This window comes from Seriola lalandi, unplaced genomic scaffold (assembly GCF_002814215.2).
Source record: "Seriola lalandi dorsalis isolate HSWRI2012SDOR001 ecotype SW California unplaced genomic scaffold, Sedor1 jcf7180002054596, whole genome shotgun sequence".
Classification (NCBI taxonomy): domain Eukaryota; kingdom Metazoa; phylum Chordata; class Actinopteri; order Carangiformes; family Carangidae; genus Seriola; species Seriola lalandi.
In genome coordinates, this window is record NW_019525149.1 from 396,210 (window position 1) to 423,551 (window position 27,342).

At 41.0% G+C, this 27,342-nt stretch overlaps 2 protein-coding genes across 2 annotated transcripts in view; one reads left to right on the forward strand and one right to left on the reverse strand.

Annotated features, from left to right (window-relative positions):
- Window positions 1-804: 804 nt before the first annotated feature.
- lrpap1 (low density lipoprotein receptor-related protein associated protein 1) lies at window positions 805-13,447 on the forward strand. Its single transcript, XM_023419277.2, has 8 exons — window positions 805-1,095; window positions 2,932-3,076; window positions 5,117-5,247; window positions 5,722-5,842; window positions 7,917-8,072; window positions 8,965-9,047; window positions 10,086-10,262; window positions 10,717-13,447. The coding sequence occupies exons 1-8, from the start codon at window positions 934-936 to the stop codon at window positions 10,783-10,785; spliced, it is 1,044 nt and encodes a 347-aa protein (XP_023275045.1). The 5' UTR covers window positions 805-933; the 3' UTR covers window positions 10,786-13,447.
- LOC111664613 (protein Dok-7-like) overlaps window positions 11,539-27,342 on the reverse strand; it is a 25,128-nt gene continuing 9,324 nt past the window's right edge. The window contains exons 6-13 of the mRNA XM_023419274.2: window positions 23,928-24,047; window positions 21,267-21,377; window positions 19,758-20,641; window positions 15,405-15,476; window positions 15,083-15,131; window positions 14,319-14,471; window positions 13,922-14,146; window positions 11,539-12,930 (exon numbers count right to left, since the gene is read on the reverse strand). Of these exons, the coding sequence (XP_023275042.1) occupies window positions 12,794-12,930; window positions 13,922-14,146; window positions 14,319-14,471; window positions 15,083-15,131; window positions 15,405-15,476; window positions 19,758-20,641; window positions 21,267-21,377; window positions 23,928-24,047 (1,751 nt within the window). The 3' untranslated portion in view covers window positions 11,539-12,793. The remainder of the gene's footprint in view (window positions 12,931-13,921; window positions 14,147-14,318; window positions 14,472-15,082; window positions 15,132-15,404; window positions 15,477-19,757; window positions 20,642-21,266; window positions 21,378-23,927; window positions 24,048-27,342) is intronic.

A 27,342-nucleotide genomic window follows, 5' to 3' on the forward strand; every position in this document is an offset into this window, starting at 1 on the left:
ATAATAAAAGCACAACAAAAATTATTTTCAGGATTTAAATTCATAAATAATCTTTAAATCATTAAAGTTGTTATTGTTATGTTATATATATTTTTGTTTTTCATTAGATAGTTGAGGTTTATTAATCAAGCTTCAGATTTTGCTTTTAAATTAAGCATTTTTACAAGTAATATGAAAAATTGACTAATAATTCAATTTATAGTCAGCATTTTAACATATTATATTACACATTGAAAAAAAAGCTACTATCAGTTATATCAAAATAAGATGGCTTAAACTTTCCAAAAAACATTACATTCTTTGAAATAAATGAATGACCGTTTCTCTTTCTTTTAAACAAAATACTTACAAGAATATAGGCTATACCACACAAATTTGACACTGAACTATAAATTTGTAGGGGAATAACCAAGATATCTTCTGATCCACGGTAAAAAAAAACTCCATAGGATTTTTACTGAAGGCCTGAGTTGTGTTTTGAAGGTGCATTGCCTCTTTCCTTGTTGTTATAAAACTGAATAAACAGTCTCCCAGGAACTCCCTTTAAACCTCTCCTGCAGACAGACAGCTCATCATCATACTGTACGTGCGGATGTGAGCAGCATCCAGTCACATAAACGCGTGGAGCGTTTCTATTTGCTCAGAGTTTTTGCAGCCTTCGTTGCCAGGTAACGACGCAGAACTGCATTTCAAAAATTGTAGTTCAATTAAGATCGTTTCAGCTTTACTGGTGTCAAAAAGGATGTGACAGAAAACGACATATCCCATAATGCAAGTGTTAAGGAAGTGCCCTCCCCTTTTGAGCACATGACTTGTGGTATTCCAGTGAGCCACAATAACAGACAAAGTTCGTTGTGTTGTCCGGCTAATTTTGTTGTCTAGCTAGTGATTTTCGGCCTCTTTTTGTCGTTGGTTGTGTAGAGTTATCTCAAAATGAAGCTGCAGTGTGTAGTCATCGCTCTGTGTCTCGGCGTGGGTGTAATGGCTGGGAAATACTCCCGGGAAGTGAACGAGGCAAAGCCGAGCGGCAGTGATGGACAGACGGTGGATTTCAGGATAGCCAAGCTGAACCAGGTGTGGGAGAAGGCTAAAAGGGTACGTATAGAAATCAGTCTGTAATGTTAGCAGCTGTAGCTACTGTACATAGTAACTCAACTACACTAATACAAGTAACGGCTGTTGGTGATCAATGGAGCTAACCACATTCAATGAAATGTACATAAATGGCGCCTAATGTACAGCACCTTGAAAAAACAGCATTAGCCTTGATTAAGACATAGCGTCAGCGTTCATATGCAGGGACTGAGCCGATAAGCAAGAGTCGCCATGACATATCCATAAACTGTGGTGTTCAAGGGGGGAACGTATAGTCAGCTATAAACATAGTATTCATTGCTCAATAGGCTCAGGTAGAGATGTGTACAGCCAAGATCGTGGATAATCAAGTTTAGTACTAAATGGTTGTTGGAAATACACATCGACATGACGGGAAAGCATGAGTTTGATTCTTCTATTTTAAAATAACCACTGCCAAGGGCCTTTGAGGAGGACACCAAGTTGCCCCAAGTAGACCTCAATGATCCCTGTGGTGGAAATGTGTCCACTATTAGGCAGAAGAACACTAATGTTCGAGTACTTTAAAGGTAATCTCCAACTGTAAAAATAAATAAATAAATAAAAAAGGTACTTGAGTAAAAGGTCACATAGCTCCTCTCCAGTATGCCATTCTTTATTCACCAAACGTTTTCAGCTATTTTTACTTCACCAGAGTTCCTGAAGTTGTTGATTGCTCAGACAGAGTTGACTGTCCGTAGTGACCTGGGGCTGTATTGCAGAAACTTCCTAACATGCAGATTCTGTCGTAACTGTTTGGTAACTATGGCAATTAGCAAAACTTTACAGATGAATAGTTCTTAAGTCAATGTTCCTATCCTAAAAGTGTATCACACAAGCTTCCTAACCTTCCCAAATCTTAAATAAACTCTCCTATATTTGCATAACCTTTAAGCTTTCCTGACTTTCACTTTTCCACCACTTAGCTAACTTGTTTCATCCATATCGCTGCTATTTTATTGCTTTCACACAACCAACAAAATGTCAACAGGCTGAGCTTATTCATTGAGAAGCTTATGGCAGACCCTAACGTTGTGTTTGATGACAAAAAGCTCGTTAGCAGATACAGGCTTTCTAAGCCCTCTCTTATCTCCATATCCAAAGTTAACATTGTTGTAAAAGATCATCTTTGGATTTTTCTACAGATGTTACAGATGTATGTAACACTTCTAATTCATCTGTCCTGAAGTAAAGTGCTCGTCATTGTTTTTTTATTCCATTTTTTGTGGGGTTCAATGAAAAATCTAAGGGGTTACCAAAAGACCTCAGTGAGGTGGGATGAGAGAAGTAACATCAGTTGCTAGGTAACAGACATACAAGTTGATAAGCATTGTTGGACTAAGGATTCAGGATCTCCTAACCTGAGATTAGATAGGATGAAGTAAGATAAGATAGGATTCCTAAAGTTAGTTAGGATTTGCTCCTTTAATACCAAATTAGGATAATTCTTATCTGATACTCTTCCTATCTTTACTTAAGACTTAAAATAGGAGGTTTCTGTGATACGACCTCAGGCCTGTTTTCTGAACAGTGCAGACTGTGATCTTGGAGTCTGTCATCAAGCTCACAAAGGGATAAGTACTGAGCTTTAAACTGGGTAGTTTGTTTCCAGCTCTGCCTGAATAAAAGTTTCTTTAGGAGCTGACATTGATCAAACAACTTATAGTATAAATAACTTAGCTCACTTACCTATCATTGATTTGCAACTGTCACAGTGTTTTTGCTTTGTCACTGTTTCAGCTTCCCTTTTTTTTTCCTCTGTCCTCTAACTTTCTCCCTCCGTCTGTCTTATGGTATTTCTTGTTCTGGTATTGACAGATGCAGTTGTCCCCGGTGCGGCAGGCTGAGCTTCACAGTGACCTCAAGATCCAGGAAAAAGATGAGATGCAGTGGAAAAAGATGAAGGTGGAGGGGCTGGATGAAAATGGAGAGAAAGAGGCCCAGCTCCGACGTAACTTCAATGGTGAGGCAGTCTTGGCTCGCTGGTGCAGTCAGGAATAGGTTGTGTCCTCACTTTGATCTAAATTCACTATAGATTCACCCATGAATATTCAATCACCAATCTTGGCAATGCCACTAAAAGGATTTTGACATATAATCTGAGAAGTAATTAACATCATTAACACCAAGGAATACATTATTCTGGACATGATAGCTTACATAATAAACTGCCATTTGGCTGGTAGAATAACAAATGTTCTACCAGCCATTTAAGTCCCAGAAGAAATTTCTCATCCCTGTTAAGGTTGGACTGTTGCTAAAGAGTCTTTTCAGGATCTCCATTTGAGATTAAGACTGCAGCTGCATCCATATGCATGCAGATTTTCATTATGTGTAGTGTGTGCAGAATTATTTTCCTGATTTTTAAAGAGAGTCACCTACACACAGACGTGTAGAGCATGCTATGAGTATTGCATTTTCAGATACTAAATTGCGTACACTAAACAGCGGTATACACCTGATCTGTGAAGAATGTATTACCAAATCAGACACAGCTTCTGTCCCTGCAGTTTCCTCAGATGGTAAAAGGTCAGGACAGGCATACTGAGACAATCAAATCCTTAATCAAATCATGATTACACCCTGGAGCTGGAGGTGTACGAGTGTGTGGAGGGATCTTCACCTCAGCAACTGCAGGCAAACACCCAACCACATACACCAGTTCTTTTTAGCATTCTGTCAGCAACAGCCAGTGGACTTCCCTCCCTGTGGCTGCTCGGGCCGCAGAGTAGTAGAGTCACTTCCTGCTCCTTTATAGGCTAAATATAAATCGAGTCACCTTCTCCCCTCTGCATCACACACTTCTCCTTGACTCATTCTAATTGGGCTGAAAAATCATCTGTCTGTCTCCCCGTTTTTTTCTTTTCATAGCACATCTCCCTGACGCACTCAGTTTGAGATGAGACAAATCCCGACACCTTGCTTGTTGTAAATGGGTTGTTCTGAGAACGTAAGCTTATTTTACTGTTTGCACCCATTGTAGATCAAAGTGTCAAGAGCCTCAGCTGAAACTATAAAGTGTGACCTATACAAGCCAGCTAGTACCTCAGTGATTGTCATCAACTTCTTGCAGCCTGTTTATGAGGATGTTAAACTAGACCCGAGCATTTGGAAACGCTCCTAAGGAAGCATCAGCAGTTAATAAGTGACACTGATGGGTTACTACAATGTTGGGATGATGCTGAATCAGCTGCTGCAATAACAGTTAACTGGGGCAGAATAATGAGGACAGAGCCTCTTCAAAGCAAAGTCCAAAATGTTGGGACAGCACTTGACTGATTATATATTGTGCTGCTCAATATTTTTTATACATAACTGACAAATATTTTACAAATTAGTTCTCGAAATACAAAATACATGGCAAGCTCATCAGTTATCTGTTGTGGAAAATTTGTGTCCTGACAGTTTTTGGATGCATTTAGATTCTTTTTTTTAATTCTTTTGTTTCCTTGTATGTGCATGCAAGCTGCCAAGTTTTGGGTTGTGCAAGGTGTTCTGTTGAGTTACTGAGTGGGAGCGAAATGAGCATTTTCTTCCCTTCTCACTCTAACCTTTAAATATCGAGCTTTTTCACGATAGAAGCAGCATGACAAAGAGCACATCTGTATCACCTACTGTGTGCTACTTATGTCAAGAAAAAAGGGAAGCAAGTGTGTTCTGTGCAGCTCTCGTCACCCTCCCCAAATCTATCCTTGTTTGTTGGCCTGCCCAGTTTATTTTCAGCAGCTGATTGATTAGGGATACTTCTCCATTTTCGGTTCTCTTTTAAAAGATGTGGTGACTTTGGAATTAATGAGTTGCTGTCAAGGGTTGTGAGCCTCTGGGTAATTTCTGATGTGAAATGTTTAAATCTTGTTTAAATGATGAATATGTGTGTGTCACTTTAGATTCTCTTGGGTATCAAACAGCATCTCTGATGACAGCCTCAGTTGTTATTCCTTACAGGCTCGTGTCAGCATCATTTACAGCAGTGCAAGTAAAACTCCTCTGTTCTGTTACGCAGTGATTCTGGCCAAGTATGGGATGGACGGGAAAAGGGACACGCGAACGCTGGAGAGCAACTCCCTGAAGGACCACGACACCAAAGAGGGAGACATATTTGATGATCCCAGGCTGGACAAACTCTGGAACAAGGTGTGTGTTTGAATTTGTGTGCAAAGGAGGGAGGAAGATAATGGAATATATTTTGGGAATGATGTGACTTGATTTCATGCCCTCTTTTTCACACACTATGAGATTTTTATGCCTACCCTGTTGCTGCTGTTGGATGAAAATCTACCACAATAATTGTATGCACAAAGACATGAACCTTAAATCAGCTTAAAAAATTCTAATAAAAAGTATAACATGATTTAAATGGTTAAAAGCTTTTGAGGTCCTCACTCGGCTGCACCAGTCGTCTGCAGAGTTTAAATGCAGCTCTACTATGGTACAAATTATCTTTTGTTTTTCATAGCTGCCCATTATTTTCAAAAGCTTGTGCTTTGGCAACTATGAAATGGTTAATTTTTCTCTAAGGGACCAGAGCAGAAAAGTTCTTTAGTGATAACTTGCTCTGCTATTTTTGAGACTAACTCTTTCTGTCTTCGGTGACTCTACCTCCATCAGGCTAAGAGCTCGGGGAAGTTCTCCAACGAGGAGTTGCTGAGCCTTAAGAGGGAGTTCCAGCACCACAAAGACAAGATCCACGAGTACAACATCCTCATGGACACTGTCAGCAGGACGGAGGGTGAGCTGCGTGAATCACTCCCTTGTTCTCACGCCAAGCAGAGGTGTCACACCACCTCTGCTTAGTTTTAGTGGTATTTTGTATATATTATCTCCACTCTGCTGCTGTGTTTGAAATCTATTATGGCAATTTGAAATACAGAGGAAACCACCTCCATTTCATCCAGGTCAAATAGATCACTAAAAGCATATGATTATTGTAACCATTTTTTTCTTCCTTTATTTTCATTTCTAATGCAGATTACCATCTAATTGATATTTGTATATTTATTACATGAATATAAAGTAATGAAATGGACAGCCTTGCTCTTTATTGATTTAAAGGTAAAATCACAAACTGAGCTGTGACCCTCTCCTGCTCCAAGCCCAGTCTGAACAGTCAGGGTGAAAGCATTACAGTCCACAAACGTAACACACCTGCTGCTGTGAGAGAGCGGGAACAATAATTACACACTGTAAAAGTCCCACAACGTCAGGAGAGCGAAATAATTCACTGAGCCACGGTGCCGAAGATCACATGGCGCACAGCACATGCACATACACACGCACACACATACACACACACACACACACACACACACACATACACAGTAATCTAATGTTGGGAAAACAGGCAGGAAAATCAGTCCAAAAATCACATACAGGTAAATTAGAAAGGAACCTCAGCCTTTAAAAAAAGAATTGTATGTTGTCATGTATGAAAAGAACCAAAATGAACACTGTAAGTGGACTTGGTACTTCATGACTTTAAATCAGTGGTTCTCAAACATTTTTACATGAAGGAGCTCTAAACTGACACAAATTAAACGATGGACCGATGGAGATGTTTTGTTTGTAGATGTTTTATTACAGAAAGTGTTTGAAACACATAATAGTCATACATCCTGCCATTGTGTTACACATATATGGTATAAAGAGAATAAATGATTTTCCTTTTTCCTGGGGACCCCCCCGGAACTCCCTCAAGGACCCTTGGTGTTCCCCGGACCCCCCAAATTATTTAAACAGCATTTGTATAGGAATAATTCTCTCCCAGGTTTTTTGATCACTATCAGCGGTTTCCACTGAGCACACTTTCTGTCTTCCCAGCTCTCACTAGCTCTTTGTGCGATTCACCACTGTATGTTTTTTGTATACAAGCATAATTAAAGTTCTTATACCAGAGTAACTTTAACATTTACATAAAATTTGGAGAATTTTGCAGAAAAAATAAGGCCAGATTTATATTTTCTAGCTATCAGGGCAGTTTCCAAAGCAAATGTATGCAAAAAATACATAGGATGGTTATCCAGAACTCAGTACCAGGTCTGAAAGGCTCTCTGCCTGCTTCAGTGTAATGGTTATGTACATAGGTTGCAGGTATCAGACTGCACATGTTGCCACCCACTGATCAGTGCTTGTCACATCACATCAGAGCTGTGAGTTTTAAGGCGAGCAGACTGCCACGTGTCTTTCAGACTTGACTGACACTTTGCAGCTGTTTCGTGCCAGAACTTTTCCGTTAGCGCTGCACAGTGCTGTGTTATTGCCGAACAAGCCCGGGGTATTCTTCTGCCTGTCTGATGCATTTAAATATTGAGCCAATCACATGTTGCCTGGAGGGGAGTCTCCATGCATCTCCGCAGCACCACCACCTCCACCTCCATCCTCTGCCTCTCGAGGTTCCTCATTCTTCATTTCAACTCAGTTTTCCTATTCTTTTTTTTTTCTTTCGATCCAAATGTCAGCCGTTATCATTGAATTAGCGTGCCGCTGACCAGTTGGCCTTTGTTCACTGTTTACCCCCTCACCTTTTTCAAGGGTGAGACAGGCAGAAATCTCATAAAAATAAGGAGGATGCTTAAAGTTCTTATGGAAGAAAAAGTCAGCCCTGTGAAATGTAAAATGTACAGATTATTTTATAGCTACCACTGAACTCTCCTCATAAAATGCTGCTTTTCTTTCTCTCTTTTGTTGCTTGAATTTCTTCCATTCTTCTCTCTCTTCTTCATCCACCCACCCAACCCTGTCGGCTCTTGACTCCGAACCTGACTTGACACCTTGTCTCCTCTCCTTTTTTCCCTCCGTCTCAACAGAAATCCACAAGAACGTGATCTCTCCCCTGGAGGGCGACGCCAAAGAGCACGTGCTGCACCAGAGGCACACGGACCTGAAGCACAAAATGAGAGACCTCAATCAGGGCTTCGAGCGCCTCCGTAAGCTCAGCCACGAAGGCTTCACTGAAGACAGTGGTGAGGGAGACCACACACACACACACACACACACACAACTTGTTTGTCTCTTTCTGCATCTCAGTCTCACTCTGCATTTATCTCATCATCTTAATCACTGCGATTTGTAATCATAATAACACACTGCTGCATCACAGTTGCCGAGTGTTGATACACTAATGGCTTAACACAAGTGTTTTGTGCTTTTAGTTTCAAATTGAACGTCTAAAATGAGAGAAAAATGAGAAAAAGACCATTTGAAAGAGGGTTATTTAAAACTCTCCATAGTGCTGCACCCCCTCCACTGATTTAAACCAGTTTGTCCTTGTGCTGGTAAACTCAGAGAAAACATTCATTACTCTGTCATGATTGAATTTTCCTGTAGTTTATCACCTTTTTATCTCCGTTATTCTGCCGCTTTTGGTCAAGTGGGCTGCAGGTTTGAGAGGTATGTGAGGTCTCAGTCATGTAGGTTTCACAGGGACTCTGGAGTTTAGATGAAGGCGATGCTCTTTCTGCTGATTCATACTGACTCTTTTACTTCTTTTCTACTCACTCCCCTCCAGGTTGTCGCTCACTCAACCACCTCTTGCACAAAACAGTCTTAATCTCCTTCTGTTTTCTTCGTCTGGTTTTGTTAGTCATGCAGTTTTGCAGTACTTAAGCAGTGGCAGCAACTCAAGATGAGATCTGAATGCAAGCAGTTTTCTTCTCTTTGATATTGTGTGTATATACTAAATGACTGCGCAACCGGGGTGGCTCGTTGTTGTGAATCTATCTTATAAAATCTACTGTGACTGCTCCTCTTTAAAGCTCCCTCCCTCCGGAGTGTGCGACTATTGGTGAGGCTCCAAACTGTCTCCTCGGACTGTTTATCTCTTCATCTTTCTCTCTGTCTGTTCTTCCTCTGTAGAGTTTCGGGAACCTCGTGTGATTGAACTGTGGGAGGCTGCCAAGAGAGCCAACCTCAGTGAAGACGAGCTGGACTCTCTCAAGGTAGCTCTTAAATCTCTTATGACAGCTTTCTGGACACCTCTGCTCTCAGTCGATGGTAGATACTGCTTTTTGTTTTATCACACTGCTGCAACTTTCCTGAAACTTTTTAACCACGTGCTCTTTTGGTAACACAATTAACTTCTGTAGTGTACTTGATGGATAAGTACTACTTGTGTACGGTGAATCACGAAGCAGAGAGTGCATCTTATTATGGCCTATCTTATGCATTACACGTTTGAAATGCACAGGTATTCTACTCTCCTATCTGTGCTCCTTTCACCCTTTGTCCCATGAGCAGATGAACGCAGTGAGCAACTCAATTTAAATTTCAATTTTTTTTTTCAAAGGCATCTGGCTCCAAGATCAGATGTATCACAGGGAAATGTTCAGCTCGTATTTTCTGTGTGACATTTCCTCTCTAGTCATTTGAGATTTATATCAGCTCCTCTGTGCAGCTGTGCATGCAGTGTAGGTGAACTGAACTTGCACCCCCTGCGTGTTTGCTGCGCTCCTTTCCTATATCATTTAGGCTCTACCTCCCTCATTGTCTTGGAGAGTGGGGGAGTAGGGGGGGGGGGTAGAGCACAGCCTAATCCGGCGTCAAAAAGGCATCTCTCCCTGACTCTACCTCCCTCATTCAAAATGGCCGCCACTTTCTCCAACTGTTTAGGGGAGTTTGTTTGCTGAATCTGCTAGTGTGTTTTGTCAGAGTTGATGATGGTGTTGTCTGTGGTAGCATAGGCAAGATAAAGGAGAAAATAGTTGTGGTGTGAGGAGCAGTGATGGCTGGCATTAGGGGAGTGACTCTAGGACGCCAGTGATCACTGTCTAGCCTCCTGGAGGTGTCGTGGGACCAACTAGACGAAACACTGGTGAAAGGAGGTTCCCACCTGATGACCCCAAAGACATGTTAGTTATCACTGCTCTTTAGTCTGTATAGCTAAATTAATAGTTATCATAGGACATGTTAGGGAGCTATTCAGTGAGTCTGGTCCATTTTCTGTAGCACAAGTTTCTTGTGTTTACCTTAAAAAATAGGAGGAGCTGCGTCACTTCGAGACCAAGGTGGAGAAGCACAGCCATTACCAGGAGCAGCTGGAGCTGTCCCACCAGAAGCTGCAACACGTAGAGGCTTTAGGAGACAAAGAACACATCAAGAGGAACCAGGAAAAGTACAACACACTCGCTGAGAAGACCAGAGAGATGAGCTACAAGGTAAGGAGGGACAACAAAACTGTCTATTAGCTTTTAACTCCACACACTGCCAGTGAACGCTATTGACCAATGACTGACTGCTCACCAGCTGTCCAAACTAATATGGTCGCAAAATGGGAACGGAATAAAAACTGTTATGGTGTTGAAAAATGTAGTTACAAAGAAATGAGGGACAAAGGTTAACAACACATCATATTGTTCCTGTCAAAGAAGACTCTTATTCTGGAGTTACAACACAACAGTCGTAAAGAAAAGACTGTTGGGTAATGTTGGAGAGCTCCGAAAGGAAAAGCTTTGATCAAACCTCATACAAAGAAAACCTATTTGTACCTTGTTATAAATACTGTATATTAATGTTGACGAGTATGGTCAGAAAAAAAAACATGCTGGTAATCAAAGGTATTAAAAAGCATAAATAAAAGGCATTGACATTGATTCTTTGTCTTGATTTCAGATGAAGAAACACATGCAGGATTTGTCCAACAAGATCTCTCGTCAAGGACTCGAGCACAATGAGCTCTGAGAGGCTCGACTCAAGGTCATTACGTCAGTGAAGGTTGAATGAACTGAAATAATTCCCTCCATCACCACACAGCATACACCACATTCCCCTCTATTCCCTTTCAACTACTGTAAAAAGAAGCTGTTTTTTCCATTGAAGGTTTTCTACTTTTCTAGTTATTGATTTTACAAATTGCTGAATGAATGAATTGTAGGTTGTTTGTACAGAGATTTTTTCTTGTAAATCAGATTGATTTTATTGTGAAATTGACCTGCTCAGATTATCAAGGTACAGATTAAACAAAGATTAAATAGTTTACATACTAGTCTGGTACTCTGTAGCGACATTTATCTGTACAACTAATGACAGGCAGGTGTGGGAGAAATGTCACATTGTGGCGCAAAAACTGGAACCATGGCTTGACTCTAAGTAAGCCAAATTTTGTGGAGGTGGTTGTTGAAGAATGGACAGCAGCAGCTGAGTCAGCCTTAACCAGATGATGTAGCTCAGCTGCTGAGCGATGATGGTGGAGGTCCTGGAGAGCAGCCAACCAGCTGCACACGTACTTCATCTTGTCAGAGTATTGGCACATCGGTGGCCAGACAATTCCCTCTGTCGTTAGCTGTGCAAACAATAAATGCTACGTCACATAGGCTGTTACTACTGTAGAGACTCAAACCTTGATCTGCTGAAGTGTTGTAATCTTACCGCTTTCGTTTGATCAATATAAAATAAAGAACGCTACAGATTTAGGTAAGAAGCACTGAAACCTGAAAATGTTACGGCAATCTTTAATATTCAGTAATATACAAGTGCCAACAACATACAAACAGTAATATTTTAAAAATATAGTTCCATATAATTTATATTGTCTTGGCATAAATAAAAGCAGTGACTATTTACACATCTTGTAGACAAAAGCAGTTCCTGTGGCGACATCAACACGCTGTTCTTGGTAAAAATTTCTTATGTGTCATTCTCGCATTGTTTCTTAATCCTCATCTCCTCCTCAGACACCGTTGGGGAACCTCCACCATAAAAACAGATTACCGTCAAATAGTGGACGATTTGTCCTCATGATATCAAGAGGGAGGTGAGAAATTGGAACACACTGCGCTTTTCCATTCATCAATTCTTGCCCTCTCACAGACCAGAAGCAGAGACATTGATTGCTGTGATGAATAATGTTACCTGCTGGCTGATTACTCAGTCATGTCCTGCTCAGGCCACATGGGCCTGGATTAATGTAATTTTCACCCGAGATATATATCTCTAAGCTGCTTATTTCAGTCGAATGCTTTTAAGATCTTATGTGGAATGATTGCCAAGCAAGCTGGGACTCTTAGCAGTTGATTGTAAGGTGACAGTGCGATGAGAAGGGCTTTATCTTATTATGTGATCATACTATACACCAAACCTGTGATAAATAATATGAATTTAAGTTGGAAACTCTTAGAAAGAGAGGTAACAACAAATACAGCCACACCCAAACAGTCTGAAGAAGGTAAATCTAGAGCGACAACTGCTGTTTAACTGTCTCCCATCTGTAATATCAGTGGTAAACATTAGTTCTGGTGTCATTCCCTCATAATTAAGCCATTTTATACCAATGTTCAACAGTCATCCAGCCAGAATCTTAAAAGAGGCACATACAGAAAAGTTCCTCCGTCCCCAGTTGCTTCAGCGTACTTAAGTGCCATGCAGCTAACAAAAAGAAATATGTCTAGTGTAAAAGGGCAACACTAATTAAAATCTAACTATATGAGAAATTACAACATATAAACAAAACACATCCATGATGGCAGCTGCATAAGAGCCTTCCCAGACATTTCCTATTTTCTTCTTTTCAGTGGAATGGATTGTTTGCGGGAATTTCTGCACACTGGCACAACTATGTGTGTTGTGTGTGTGTGTGTGTGTGTGTTTGTGTGTGTGTTTAAGTGTGATGATCAACTGCATTTTAGCTTATTCAGAGAGATGGAGAGAATGAAAACTATTCTAAAGTGTTATCAAGTTGAGCGTTGCAGAGTCAGTGTGGTGGCCCTCGCCGCCTGTTCTCCAGCTGAGTCAGTCTGTCCTCCCTGCCCTGAACATGCTCCGCCCCCACTCTGTGAGCCGTTTCCATGGCAGTGATGTCGAGGTGGGCGTACCTGATGGAGCCCTCTTCTGGGTCGGCAAATCAGCGGTGAAGGGGGAGATGAGACAGAACATTAACATTTCTACAGTTTGACACAGGTTCTTTAACATTGTCACATACAGGAAAACCATGCTATGTAATGTAATGTTCAGTTTCTTTGACCCTTTAGTAACTCAACCTTACACCATTTTCTGAAGACAACATTTTCCTAACTGATGGTGCTGTTGATATATCTGTCAAGCATTTTTCAGTGATTTAAAAATCCATCAAATTACTTTTAAATTAGGATGATACCTTTTAATTTGCCAGTTCACACCTTAGAATTTGAATACATTTAAACCGTTTGTTAATTCTTTGTGTCACTGTATAATTCTTCATTTTTATAATGCTTCATTTTCACCATCCAATGTGTGATTATGCTCCATAAATTAGGCTCTTAAGCAGCAATAAAAATTAAATTAAGGTCTGTTTGTCATGAATAAATTGTCTGTCTGTACTTAGTGATAGTGGTACTTAGTTGCTGCAATAAAAACACATTTTCATTTCCTTATGCTTTTTTTTTTTTTTTTTTAAAGCTGATAGGGAGACAGATGCAAGCAGGAAAATAAGCAGCAGTTGCATGATACCCTCAACCAAAACACATGTAAATTTACATATGTTTTAGTAAGAATCAGTTCACAGACTGCTTGAATAGTTAAAAAATTTACCACCCTGCCAGTGACCAGCAACTGCATGAGACAGACATTGTTGGCAAAGCATCAGAAAACTTTTTTTTCTATATTTCAGTAATATTTTCCTCAGCCATCGCTGTGGTTTATACCCCTCCATAAATGTGCACAGTGTGTCACATACATACACATAATGCTGTACATGCTAATAATGCATTAAGCCTACGGGTGGCAGAAACGTTGGATGCAAAAGCTGACATAAAGGCAATATCACAGAGGACATAGAGAAGGAAGAAGCACCAGGAAAAGACAAACAGATCCAAAATGGCCGTTTAAGGCTCGGTGTTCTTACTGGGTCTGCAGAGTTGCAAAGTGTTACCTCTGACAGCACTATGCAGACTGGAGACTGGGGCTGAGCCGGCCTCATGCAGGTCCAGCTCTGTGTACAGGAGCTCTCTGTTAGTTTTAGCCGGCAGGGGGCTAATTGGGATGTTGACATAATTAATAGTGCTGTCACTGTGGAGCCCAGCGTCCAGGAACACAGAGGCAGGAGCTTCATGGGGAGACTGGAACAAACCTGAAGGAAAAATCCAAAAGAGGAGCTGTTAAAGTGGCTGCACAGATGACCCAGGGCCAGAACGATGAAGTGTCGATTTGTCATCAGAAAGCTAACCTTGATTAAGAAGAAACCTACCTGAAAAACATTAGTCATTACAATGGATTAATCAGAAATGAAGTAATTCTCTCACCACTGGCTGATGTTGGCCTATACATGCTCAGTGTGGTAGGCAGAGGTGGAGGGGCAGAGGGAGGCCGAGAGGGCAACGACTTCCTCAGACCTGCCAACTTATTACCAACATCCACGCTGTCGTCGTGTTCCTCTCGGACACAGAGAGGAGGATCTGAGGAGCACAGGAGGTTTTGACACTGATTCACTTTAATTCACAGTCACACAGTAAAGGCCGCTGATGGAATCACTTTAGTGATACAACAATGCCTAAATACTGCATTATAAGAAAGTTCTTCATTAAAAATCTTGCTTAAGTTATATAAATCAGCAAATAAGAGTAAGGTTATTAAAAAAAATGACAAAGGCTTTCTTCCAGTCTCAAGCTTTCCACTTTACTTAAAACACATCATCAGGAAACCACAGCTACAGTTACAGTGTATTATATCAATTGGGCTGATGCTTCCATGTCCAAACCTTAACAGACTGTAAGTCACTACACAACCTGACTTGACATTTCGTAAATGTTAAATCTTCAAAACAAAGTGGTCATCATGCAGCAGAATGGCGCCTGTCAGTGTCCGTTATTTGATTATCACTCACACATAAACATGTTAACGGCACAGGTCATTTTAACCGTCTGTAGTGTAATTAAGTGTTGAAATAACTACAGCTGTCAAATCAATGCAGTGGAGTAGAAGTATAAAGTGAAATAAAAATGGAAATATGCATGTACCTCAGAATTTTATTAAAGACACATGCACAACGTTGCATTCACAAACACACCTCGTGTATCTGCAGAAGGTGAGAGGCCCGATGCCGGTGAGTTGGGAACCTACAAAATAAATCACAACATCATTTCAAAGATTTTATCTTGAAGCACTCTGATTCAAGTTTCTACAATTTATTCCTTTCTTCTATATCACTTTGAAATAAATAAGCTTGTTTATTAACTGATCTATTTCTTATGAATTCAGCGTTTCATGTGTATGAGGAAGAGTGTGATATTTCTTTCTTCAAGTGTCACCCTGTCTTGCTTTAGACATACAACAGCTCTCTTCTATGGCTCCTGAGTGACACGAGCTAAAACAGGCAGATAAAATCTCACCTGAGTCAAGCATCTGTTCCTCGCTGACCGCCACTGCTCCGGTGTAATGTAGTTGTCCAAACCATCATTGCACTAGGCGGGGAGACAAGAGAGGTTATCATCGAGGCAGGGTTAATTGTTTCTCACTGCAGCATTCAATATTGTTACCGGCTAAAAAGGAAAACAGCAACTTTTCAGACCCATGAAGAAGAAATTTTTGAGCAGGTGTGCGCAGAGAGGCGGCTTAGAGAGGGGCTGATAAGAAGAAAGAAGGAAGGGGTGGTGGGCGAGGGTAGAGAAAAGAGGGTGGTATAGAGCCGAGAGGACAAGCTGACATCTCTAGAGGTGGCAGACAGGAGACAAAGGGATAGCTGGCTCAGACATGAGAAATCTCTGACAGCGTGTCCCAATTTAACATTTTCTCCTGCCCACAGCAGCTATTAACACAGCAGGCTGGAGCTTCAGGAATATTATCTGTCACACGGTTTGTTTCAACGGACATAATACAACTTGTGGAATCAGGCATCGTCTCATTACCCGACATGAAAGGTATGTCGCTTTTGCCACATTGAACTGCTGACACTTCAGAGCTGAGGAATGATGAATAAAGAAATCTCATTTGTGTTTCATAGCACAAGATTCTCCTCTCTGAGGGTTTCTGTTGGTTTCATCACTACTCGTTAACTTTCTCTGTCCCCTTTTGCTCTCCCTCTTGCCAGCACACAAACATGCAGTATAATGAACACGCACGTGCACACACACACACACACACACACACACACACACACACACACACACACACACACACACACACACTCCTACTCAAGCTGTCAGAAATCACAAGACATGCTGCTCCCTCTCCTGATCGGATGATACTCTCCTCGCTACAACGGCAAAGCACTTTTCACAACCCATCAGAAAATTAATTAGACACAATGTGGAGAAGTCTCCTCTGAGAGCTTTTGAGGTTGCAGACTAAAGTATCAAAGGGAAAACAACAGCGGCTCTAGACAGGTTTTTGATGGAAACCCACACCTGCTTTTTTACAATTGTTGTTTTCCTATATTTGTGGTTCTGGGGCTCAGCGGGTGGCTCTGTCGCCTCGCAGTGAGGAGGCCCTGGCTTTGATTCGCCGTCACTTCTGCCTGGTGTTTGAATCTTATCTCACCACATCTCCACGCCCCGTGGGTTTCAAACCAAAGACGTCCAAAGTCACTTGGACCGGGGACTAAACTGGCCATATGGCAGAGACTGAGGAGGCGTGCTGTGACTGCAGGAGGACAGTCATACCGCACATGCTCAGTTAATTTCATAACCTGTATTTTTTTGTCATACTGTCCTGACATTTTGTATGAATTCATCAAAAGCACAGGATGTTCTGTCATGGCTGATAGGGTGGGGACGGTTGCAACAAGTTGTTGTAACTGTCCCCAAGCTAAGCAGCCATGACCACACAGCCGTATGTTTCAACATTTGTGATTCAGAATAGTTAAAATATGCAGCTAATATTGTCCCGCAGCACAACAGATGCAGCAATTATTGCTCATTTCAATGCATAAGAGAATAGAAACAAGTTATTTTGGGAATTATTTTGTAGCCTCAAGGTTGACCTATGTTCTATACAAAAACACTAAACTCAATAACTGTTCTTTGATAAATATTGCTAAATAAATAACAATATTATGATAGTATAAATAAATAATACCATAATATTATTGCAACACAATGGAGATTTTCAGAATATTATGTTGCAACCATCCCTGATTTGTGTTGCAACCGTCCACAGGGCAACATCAGAATTCATTCATTCATTAATTTTCTACCGCTTATCGTCGCAGGGGGGCTGGAGCCTATCCCAGCATCTTCTCGGGCGAGAGGCGGGGTACACCCTGGACAGGTCGCCAGTCCATCGCAGGGCAACCAGGGGCAACCATTCACACTCACAGCCACACCTATTCAATTTAGATTATCCAATTTTGCATGTCTTTGGACTGTGGGAGGAAGCCGGAGTACCCGGAGAGAACCCACACTGGCACGGGGAGAACATTTAAACTCCACACAGAAAGATCCCGCGTCGGAGCCGGGACTCGAACCCGGCACCTTCTTGCTGTGAGGCGACAGCGCTAACCACTGCACCACCATGCAGCCACATCAGATTTCTTCCGTTCAAATAAACTTTGTGAATGATATGTCACATGTAATCATCTTTACATGGTATGGGCAATTAGCAGACAGATGCCAGTTTAATATATAAAGGTTTGGCTGCTCTAGTCCAAATACTGTAGTCTCTCCCTAACCATGGTACAGTGTAATGATTTATGATGCTGGTGATCCTCCGGTTGAATCACAGTATGTTTTATAGATAAATTATTATATTGCTGTTTTTCTGCTCCTGTGCTGAGGTCTGCTCAGCATTTTGCAGTGTTATCAACCGCTACATGAGCCTTTAAGGCATTGACTAGTGTAAATCACAATTACAAAGCCAGCCACCCAAGTGACTCATTAGGCTGAATAGCAAGTAGCAGTGTGTAAGTGAATAGGGCAGATAATTGCTGCTTGAACTGCTGGTGCATCAGTAGCAAACACTGCAGAATTATACGACGAGGGCAAAAGTTAAAATGACTGCAAAGGCCAAACAGAAAAAAACTGCATTAGAGAAGTAAAGCCTCACCGAGACTGCCTTAAAGACATTTACTGTGCAAATGCTGTACAATCTACAGTCCAACCTACGGCCTGAGAAATTACCACAGAGATAAATCCACATCTCTGACATCATCAACAAAAACCAAACATTACTAGCTTCAACTGCTTTTGTTATAGATTTCTTTTACACATTCTTTCTGTGGAGTTTCTTTTATATGTGGACTTTGTGACCACTGTGAAGTGCATTTCCCACGTGTTGCATGAGAGAGTGCTCTATTTGATGTAATTATAAACTTTCCCTGATGAAGGTCAAGTGGTGAGAGTGAGAGCTTCAGATAGTACTTCAGGGAAGAATATGTAGTACGTTTATCTTTCAGCCACAGCTACTAGTTACTTTGGTCAATCAAGATTTTACATAAAAACATCTGATAATCTTATAATGCACTTTAATTGATAATGATCAAACCAGTGGATTCTAACCTTTTTTTGGTTTGTGACACAGCAGTGTGTAGTTGAGGCCTGTTGTCATCATGAGATGTCTCTGAGCAGTTCCACCTGAGAGTGACTTCAGATGGTTTCATTCGAATAACTGACACCCAAAGAGGTCAAATTGCTTCATATTTCACAAGAAAGCGAAGATAAGAGAAAAGTTTGAAAAAAAAAAAATGATTTTTTCCTTCCTCTCTTTCACACACCACCAGATTTATTTATAATATCAGTCACAGGGACTGTTTTTCTGCTGATTGACTACTTCTACTTTTGATACTTTGAGTACATTTAGCTGTAAACAATTCTCTATGCAACTAGGATTTTAAATGCAGGACTTGTACATGTATTGAAGTTTATTATTACTGCATGTCCACCGGAATAACTCCCAAATCCATTACTGCAAAAACATATGAGCTACCTCTTCATTTTCGTTGCTGAGTGACAGCAAAGATGGAAACAGAGGTCTTGCTCCAGGATCATCTACAGCAGTGTCTCACTGAGGCTGCTCCACTCTAATACAGCAAAATGTCTGTGACAGCAGGAGCCAACTCAGTAACTTCAGCAATATCACTCGTACCCGCCCCGGCTCTTTTCTCTTCCCTCAAGATCCGAATCACAATTCTACCAAGGAGCTCACCCTCGCTTATCAGCACAAGATATAGATACATAAAATCCCCTTTTTATTAGAACAAGAATGAAAAAATATCACTGTGGGCTCAATAAATGCGAGCAGGCACATTAAAGAGAGATTCGCATCTGTGGGAGCAAACCCAAGAACTGGAGTAAGTGATTAGCATAATGATTTGCAAACATTTTGTTTCATTTCATTACTTAATGCAAACGTTAGCATGGAAACAAAAGTCCTAAAGAGAACTTGAAGGATTTCTCTATGATGCTGCCATTCAATGACAGAATCTTATTTATTAATCCTTGTTTACATTTTCTTGGATTATACTGTATTATAATATATATATAATTATATTGATGTAATGAAACAAATCGCCTCAGGGTGATTAGACTCTAGAATTATAATTAAGAGAAGCTTAGTTTCTCTGCTCCTTTTGATAGAGGCTGAGTGAAATGTCTGTGACTGATGTGATCCAATTTTTGAACCGGGATTTTGGGTTCAAAGAGGACTCAAGACATGATGCTCCCTCTGATGTGCTGCATCCTGCCATTCTGTTGGTTGACTGGTTGATTGATTTATTGATGTAACCTATATGGTGTGAGACTGCCAAGTACCTGCGTTTCTTCACAAACCAGGCCTCCGGGTACCATCGGGGGTCTGGCTGTGGACCTCCCCTCGCTGTCCACAGAGGGCGCCCTCTCACTGCCCCAGCAATGCGCAAGCTGCATCATGTCCTGACGCTGAGCCCTCGGTCCTGTGGGGCTGCTGCACAACCCCTGACTACCCTCTCCATCCCCACTGTTCCTGCTGACTCTGCCCAGCTCAGGTAGTGCTCCCTGGGCTGAGGTTTCCCTCAGGGACAGGGTCTGGAGGAGACTCCTGGGGGTATCATAGCGTAGTCTGAGCAGGCTGGGGATCTGGTACTCCTCACTGTGCCGACCAGATGCACATGAGCTGGATTTGGAGGCAGCAGAACTTTGCTCTGGGGTGAGTGTGGACTGAGAAGGAGAAGGAGGAGGAGGAGGAGGAGAAGAGGGGGGAAGAATAGAGAGAGGTGAAGAAGGAGGAGGAGGAACAGGTAGGCTAGCCACAGAGCCAAACTCCTCCCCTCCTCCCTGGCTGGCCGTGTCCAGACTTCCTGTACACGAGGAGCAGCTCCCTGAGTAAGACGACTGGCTGCCTGTCGCTATCCCAATCCCACTGTCTAAGGAGCTCTGCCGTCCGCTGTCATGGAGACCACGAGGATGGGATTGGGCAGAGGATGGGCGAATCCCAGCACCTCCCATCACAGCAGCGTAAAGCCGATCATCTGAACTGGCCAAGGCCTTCACCGTGGAGGAACTTGAAGCTGTCTCGTTGGAGAGGTGTGGTCTAGCTAACGGCTCCACCCTAAACGGAAGTCTGCTTCCATAGCTCGTGTCTGATTGGCTGGAGGATGAGCTGGAGATGCTGCTGCGGTCGTCCCCGGCAACAGATGTGCTGCAGCTGTAAGTGGAGGCTGAGGAGGCAAGAATTTATATTATATTATGTTATTTCTTTATGAGACGCAAATGCAAACAATTAAATGCATCTTTATACACCAACCAGAAAGTTAAACCGCTGTTTACAGAACATTTAACTCGTTATATATAAATCATGTTTTTAATTTGGCTCTAGGTGCAAAATTTTAGGAACCTGCAGAATCAGTTTTCAGTCAACTGTCCTCATTTGAGGTCGTCTACAGGTGTTTCTATGCAGCGAAGACAGAAATGATTAAGTTTTATTTTCCCTCAAACTCTCTCAGAGCTTTAGAGTTAATCAGCAAAAATTAATCATGGGACCTCTGACAACACTGAGCCTCACACCTCTGAATAATATACCCATATTATTGAAAATAAATGACAAAAACTTGCCCAGAATGTCTTCATAAATACAGACCAGTGATTAAGCCTTTGTGTGGACACAATGCCAGCAAGGCCGAGCATACAGATGAGCGCAATGATGAGTCAGAAATTCATGATTTAAAGTTCTGAGGGCCTTGAGATAAGGCATACTGTTACTCAGGATGCATTACAGAGTGCTCATGTGTAGACGCTCATACATACTCATTTATACCCTGAGGTGAAGTTTAGAGAATAACGTACCTGTGCTGCTCGCGAGGCTGCAGTGAGACAACATGCTGAGTCTCTTCTCCAGCTCTGACGCCTCCTGGCTGATTCGCTCCTCTGCTGAAGCTGGGTCAGCATTGGGATCTGCTATATACACATATGACGCACAGCACATAGAGACATACACGAACACACAAAGAGCATAAACTATCACGCAACATAACAACACGATCTACCTTGTTACATTTTAGATAAAGTTTAATACTGAAGCTCTCCACCTTAACATGCTGTGACAGTTTCATATCACCATTTCACACCATAATTTCCCCCAGACATGGGTTTAATACATGTTTATTTTATATCTATGCTGAACATGAACACAGTGGCTGGTGTTTTCCTATTGAACACAATACAATAACTTTTACCATTACAGTAGCAAATACTGAAATCCCTATTAGAGATTATACACTGTTTATCCTAGAGGCTGTGTCATGAAGCTGTTGAACCGTGTGGAAGTTGTTTATGAAAAATTTAAATCTGTAAAATGGGGGAAAATAATCAAATGAATTCCCTTAACCAAACATATACACTAGCATACAAACTAAACTATTAACTAAATATCCATGATAAAACATGTAGCATAATATCATATAGCACATATAGATCCTGACTGTAGCTGAAATGGTCTTTGAAACATGAATTAATCCCCTGCAGTTATAGTGACTTCTTTTTTAATAAAGGCACAATGATGAAAACATATTTCAGTGTACTACAATGTCACTTAGAAATATGCATCTAATATACCTATATATATATCATAAATATATATGTATAAGTCTTGTATGTGTTGCTGTCACCATTAGTATAGCAAAGCCCTATAGGGGCAGCATACAGGTTAAAAAGAATTTAAACTGCAGCTTCCCTCACACATTCCCTCACATACTGTGAGCCAACCTGTGTCAGTCTGCCCGGGGGGCCCACTGTAACCCCGCGACATTCAGTGCTGTGAAGCAGCTATAATTAGTGCAGACTAGCAACGTTAGCAAATGTTACCTGACACCGCACATAGTGTAGTGAAGAAACTTGGCATCTGCACGTTAGCATTAGCTGCTGCAATCCAGGGGCAGCGATCCAAGGGTTAGGTTGTTGACACCTATACACACAAACACCCTGACCCACTGCAATGCGTGCACACTGGCAAATGCAAACCTTCAAAGCCATGTCTCCCCCTTTACACTCACCCGCCTCTAAAGCATGTATATATAGCAGGCATTAAGTGTGTAATTGGCAGGATTTTACAGTAAATTGATGTTCCAACAGATAGTCGAGGCGCCTATAACCTCCTTTGGGAGATGTTGCATTTACAAGCTGGTGGAACAGTTGGAAACACACTCACACACACGACAGACATCAGAGGCTGATGCATATAGTAGCACTCCTATAAGTTCTGCTTTGTGAAATATGTTTTTATCATTTTGCCTTTATTAAAAAAGAAGTCACTATAACTGCAGGGGATTCATTCATGTTTAAAAAAGACAGTCAGGATCTATATGTGCTACATGATATTATGCTACGTGTGTGTGTGTGTGTGTGTGTGTGTGTGTGTGTGTGTGTGTGTGTGTGTGTGTGTGTGTGTGTAAATGTGTGTATATACAGTGTGAAATTTTGTTGAATGTGAGTTCAGAAAAGGAAAAGGAAACTTTTTTTTTACTAGAAAACTCCACATGTCGCCTTTAAGTTCAGGACTTGAGTAAATATAGTTACTGTTCCAAAACTGCACACTAAGTGTTTAGAGATACACAGCAAGCCATCAGTGTGTTGAATAAAACAAGCGCTTGAGATGATTTTCTGGAATCCTTCTGCTGTTGAGAACTCGCTGACAAGCAATAAATAAATAATGCTACATAGACTTGACTTGACAGGAACGTCAAAATATAGATACAGGTCAAAAATAATGAGATACTATTATATCTTTAAAAAATAACTGACTGTTAAAAGCGTGTGTGATTCAACAGTGGCAGTAGCTGAAGGCTGAAATGTCTCTTCTTCTCATAGTCTGCTGTTATAGTATTAAAAATTTAAAAGCTGGAGGAAGTTGTAGATTTTTCTCCATGTTGGCATCCATCTTTATCTTTTGCAATTCCATTTAAGTGCATATGTCAAAAAACAGACCCTGAGGCATACTGTATGCATGTGAGTGGATACAGTATGAAAACATTCCCACAGTGGAGTGTGCTTATCTCCACTTCTCCTCAAAGGTCTCATAGAGTTGTCAGATCCTCGGTATGTGTCCTGTACAACTTTTCTCTTTCTGACTGTCACTAAACCATCTGTCTCCATATCTGTAGTCTCAGAAATGCCTGTGAAATTAGCAGTGCGTTAGAATAGCACACAGGTCACACACAAAGGCATGACCCTTTAAACCACACACTGACCCCTGGGGCTTTAAGCATGTGCTGTTTCCGTTAGCATGACGCCAGGCACAAATGCTAAACATGCACACTAAACAGGCAGTAAACCTTTCTAATGGAAGTCACAGAGTCACATACCAACACAATTGATCATTTTGGTTCAGTTGGATGTCTTTTGCAAATATGGTAGTTGCACATTCATTCTTGAATCTGCAATTATTTTGCAATTTTAACCAATTCTGTTTGCAATTTGTGTGTGTGTTTATGCAAGTATGTGTGTGTTCACCTGGCAGGGAAGGTCGCAGGCCATGCGGGGCCCTGCTGGGGGTGATGCCCCTGACCATGCAGTCAAACAGGAAACTGATCTGCTCTCCTTCTGAACAGGACAAGAAGAAAACACCAGCCCCTGGAAGAAAGATGGGAAAGAAACAAAGAAAGCAGCATAGATCAAATATAATTAGCAGTAAAATTAAGTAAACAGTATGTCAGATGGCAGAGGTAAAAGCTGTAGTAAATGCATAATATAATGTAAAAGCACATTTTTGAGTAAGGCCAAACAATATTCCGAGAGGTTCAGAAAGCTGCTGCAAAGGCAAGGCTGTTCTTTGAGCCAGCAGCAACCTTTATTCTAAAGGTTACATAAAACGTCTATCAATTCATCCCCCTCTCGCCTATCAAGCCCACACAGAGGTAGGAGTCTGTGAAAACATGAGACAAGCAAAAAAAAAAAAAAAAAAAAGAAATCATGAAATATCAAAAGCTCACATAGTGCATAATGGAGATATTGAAACGACAACCCTTACTCAGGAGTTCAGACCAAAAAAAAAATCTTTGTTCTCATGGAACTGAGTTTGCTGCTAATAAAAGAGAAAAAACAGCTGAGGAGGGAGAAGATTGTTTAAATATTTCTTTGGAAAAATAACATCTGAGTCAGTTTTTTTGTTTGTTTAAATGGAACATTTAAGCAACATTTTACTATTAAACTTTACTTACTCTACTTTCTTTGATTAAGTGTGTCATCCAGTGCTTTTAGAATAGAGGATTATTTAGCCCTTCAAGATGAATAATTGTACTGTTTCTGGCCTGAATCATCAGTTAGCAATAAATCTAATGAAAGCCTATCAGCTTCATTAGCCCCTATGTATTTAATAGTATTTTCTTCAGTCAGTGGAAAAGCTTGAACTGCTTATTGACTCATCGACCGAGTCCCGGTTTCACAATGAACGGATATGAAGTATGAAAATAACAGATAATATTGGTGCAAAGCCATTAGCTGGAATGATACTTGTACAAAATCTAGCATTTTAAACAGTGAACATTTTTGACAGTAACTGTATAAAACTTTTTTTTTTTTTTAAGTAAAGATGTTCTGCTTCTTAATCCAGACAACTGATCTGAACTGATCGAGGGACTTTTGAGAAGTTGAATGAACAGAATCTAATTGGGTCCATTCTCCAAGCTCAGGCATGATTTTGTGCAGTGACAGCTTCGGAGACTGGCCAAAATAATAGAGACCCTTTACAATCTAGTGGTATCTTTGACAGTTGTACTTTTATGTAGCCACATTCTGTAGACAGAGGTGCTTACCCAACTGTGGCCTGATTAAGGTCCTTATTTCCCACTTTCTTCCATGCTTAGTGCATTTTTATGGATTTCACACCATTGTGAGATAGTTTAGCAGGGTGAGAGGTGTTTTGTAATATTTGTCCACACCATTTACATCGAGGGTTAGCTGAATATCAGGAGGACTTCAATCGACACCTCTACCTCTCTCAGTTTCAACAAAAACTGGACATTATAACCTTCATGAAGGGATGATTTGTTGCATGACTGCTGTATTAGACAGCATTAGTTTTAGGTGTACCTTAAAAGGCAACTAAATATATATGGGCTATGTGGGCTATGCCTGTATTGATATCCGTTTTCTTTTGTTGTATGCTTAAGTCAATTACATCACGCCTTCACACCTGCAAATTTTGGCTATACTTGGGGGAAGCACAAACAAGCTGTGAACACAACATATTATCACCTTTTAAGTTGATATGGCGAAGTTCTTAGTGTATAGTAGCCTCTTTACAATTCCATTGCCGACATGGAGCAACGTTGGCAGACATTTGGAGTTGTTATTGTCTCCACCTGATAATTGTAAGTCCGATATTTCCCTTTCTTTTAGCTCTATTTTTGGTCTTCACCAACTTCTGAGGGAAATATCTGCTTCAGTAGCGGAAAAGACGTGATAGAGACAAGAGTTAACATTGGTGTTGCTCTTGGCACGTGAAGGAATGAAGTTTGATGCTGAACTCGCAACGTTTCTTCTAGACTGGTAACTAAACAGCTGTTAATGCTAACACTGGCTATGTTGCAAAAGCAAAACTTACAAATAGCTCCTTTAAGGTCTACAGGACAAGTTTAAGTATCACTCTGTGCTTGATTGGTCAAAAGTTGTTACATGCATTGTATAACTCCTTAATAAATCCTACATTTTGCTCAGAGATTTTCAATTTGCCAATATTTCTATTTGTACAGAGTGGAGTGAAATCAGGACTGCAGCTCTTTCTGCCCTTTCCTTTTTATCTGGTGTGGACAGACATTATCAGAGGCCTTGAGAAGCTTTTTCCCTTCAATTTTGGAAAATTTTTTAGCCTTTATGGGGCAATGTCATCATTCTAGCATCATAACAAATAAGGATGTGTTGGGATGAAATAAGCTGCATTTCTCCATTTACTGTCATTTTCTCAGAAGGCAATTTTTTGGCAGTCGTACCTGCATTTTTTCATTTGTTAGGAACACCAAAGGGCCTTGTTGGACCAGGACCTCATTTATTTCTCATGAATATGGTGGGTTCAGCCGCATGAGAAAAAGATCTTATTTTCTTATCTATCTGTGTATTTATATTTGTGATCTGTATTGAATATAGAAGCAGCTTTTCTGTCAGATTACATCATGCAAACCAACTATCTGACCGCTGGGGACTGCTGTTCATCTTATTTGTTCACACAGGCAGCTTGCAATGAATCAAAGGCAGGTGGATATGGTCTTAAAGATGTTTCACCCCTTATTCAAAGGAATTCAACACTTCAAACAACAGGTGGAGAGTCAGAGACATTTTAACCTCTGTGTGTTATTCACACCTTAATGTCAGATGAAGAAAGTTGCTGAGTTTGCCTTTTACTTTGTACTTGTAGAGGCCTTCTGATCTGGATGACTGAGAATCTGGATGAATAAATGGCTGCACAACATACCATGTAGTAGCGTAATACAAAGCACACTAGAACAACAGCCCCACACGTGCATCGGCATATTATTACACTGCGATATGAGACGTGTGATTGTGTGTGTCTTTATGTCCACTGTGGGATGTGGAAAGATTGCTGACGTAGTATGTCAGCTTAAAATTGTTTTATCTAGATCACAAGCCTTGACAGCCATCCAAACTCCGCAGAGGATCATCTATTACCGTGTCTGCATGTGCGCTGTGAAGCCCACTGTGTGTGTGTGTGTGTGTGTGTGTGTGTGTGTGTTTCTGTGTATAACAGGGTCAACAGGAACACGTGTGGACGGAAGAAAATATCCATCCAGCTAAGACACAGGCTCTTCTCCAAACATCAACCATTACAGAACACAGTGGCGTCATTATCACATCGCATGGAAGCTGGAGCACTGATATCACTTTACATTGATGCACACTGCTGTACAGTGTG

Bases quoted from the DNA above. Each gene is read 5' to 3' on its own strand.
- lrpap1 (XM_023419277.2), top strand. From the start codon at position 934: ATGAAGCTGCAGTGTGTAGTCATCGCTCTGTGTCTCGGCGTGGGTGTA. The intron at 5,248-5,721 runs GTGTGTGTTTGA...TACCTCCATCAG, and splicing joins TGGACAAACTCTGGAACAAG to GCTAAGAGCTCGGGGAAGTT. The intron at 5,843-7,916 runs GTGAGCTGCGTG...CCGTCTCAACAG, and splicing joins CACTGTCAGCAGGACGGAGG to AAATCCACAAGAACGTGATC.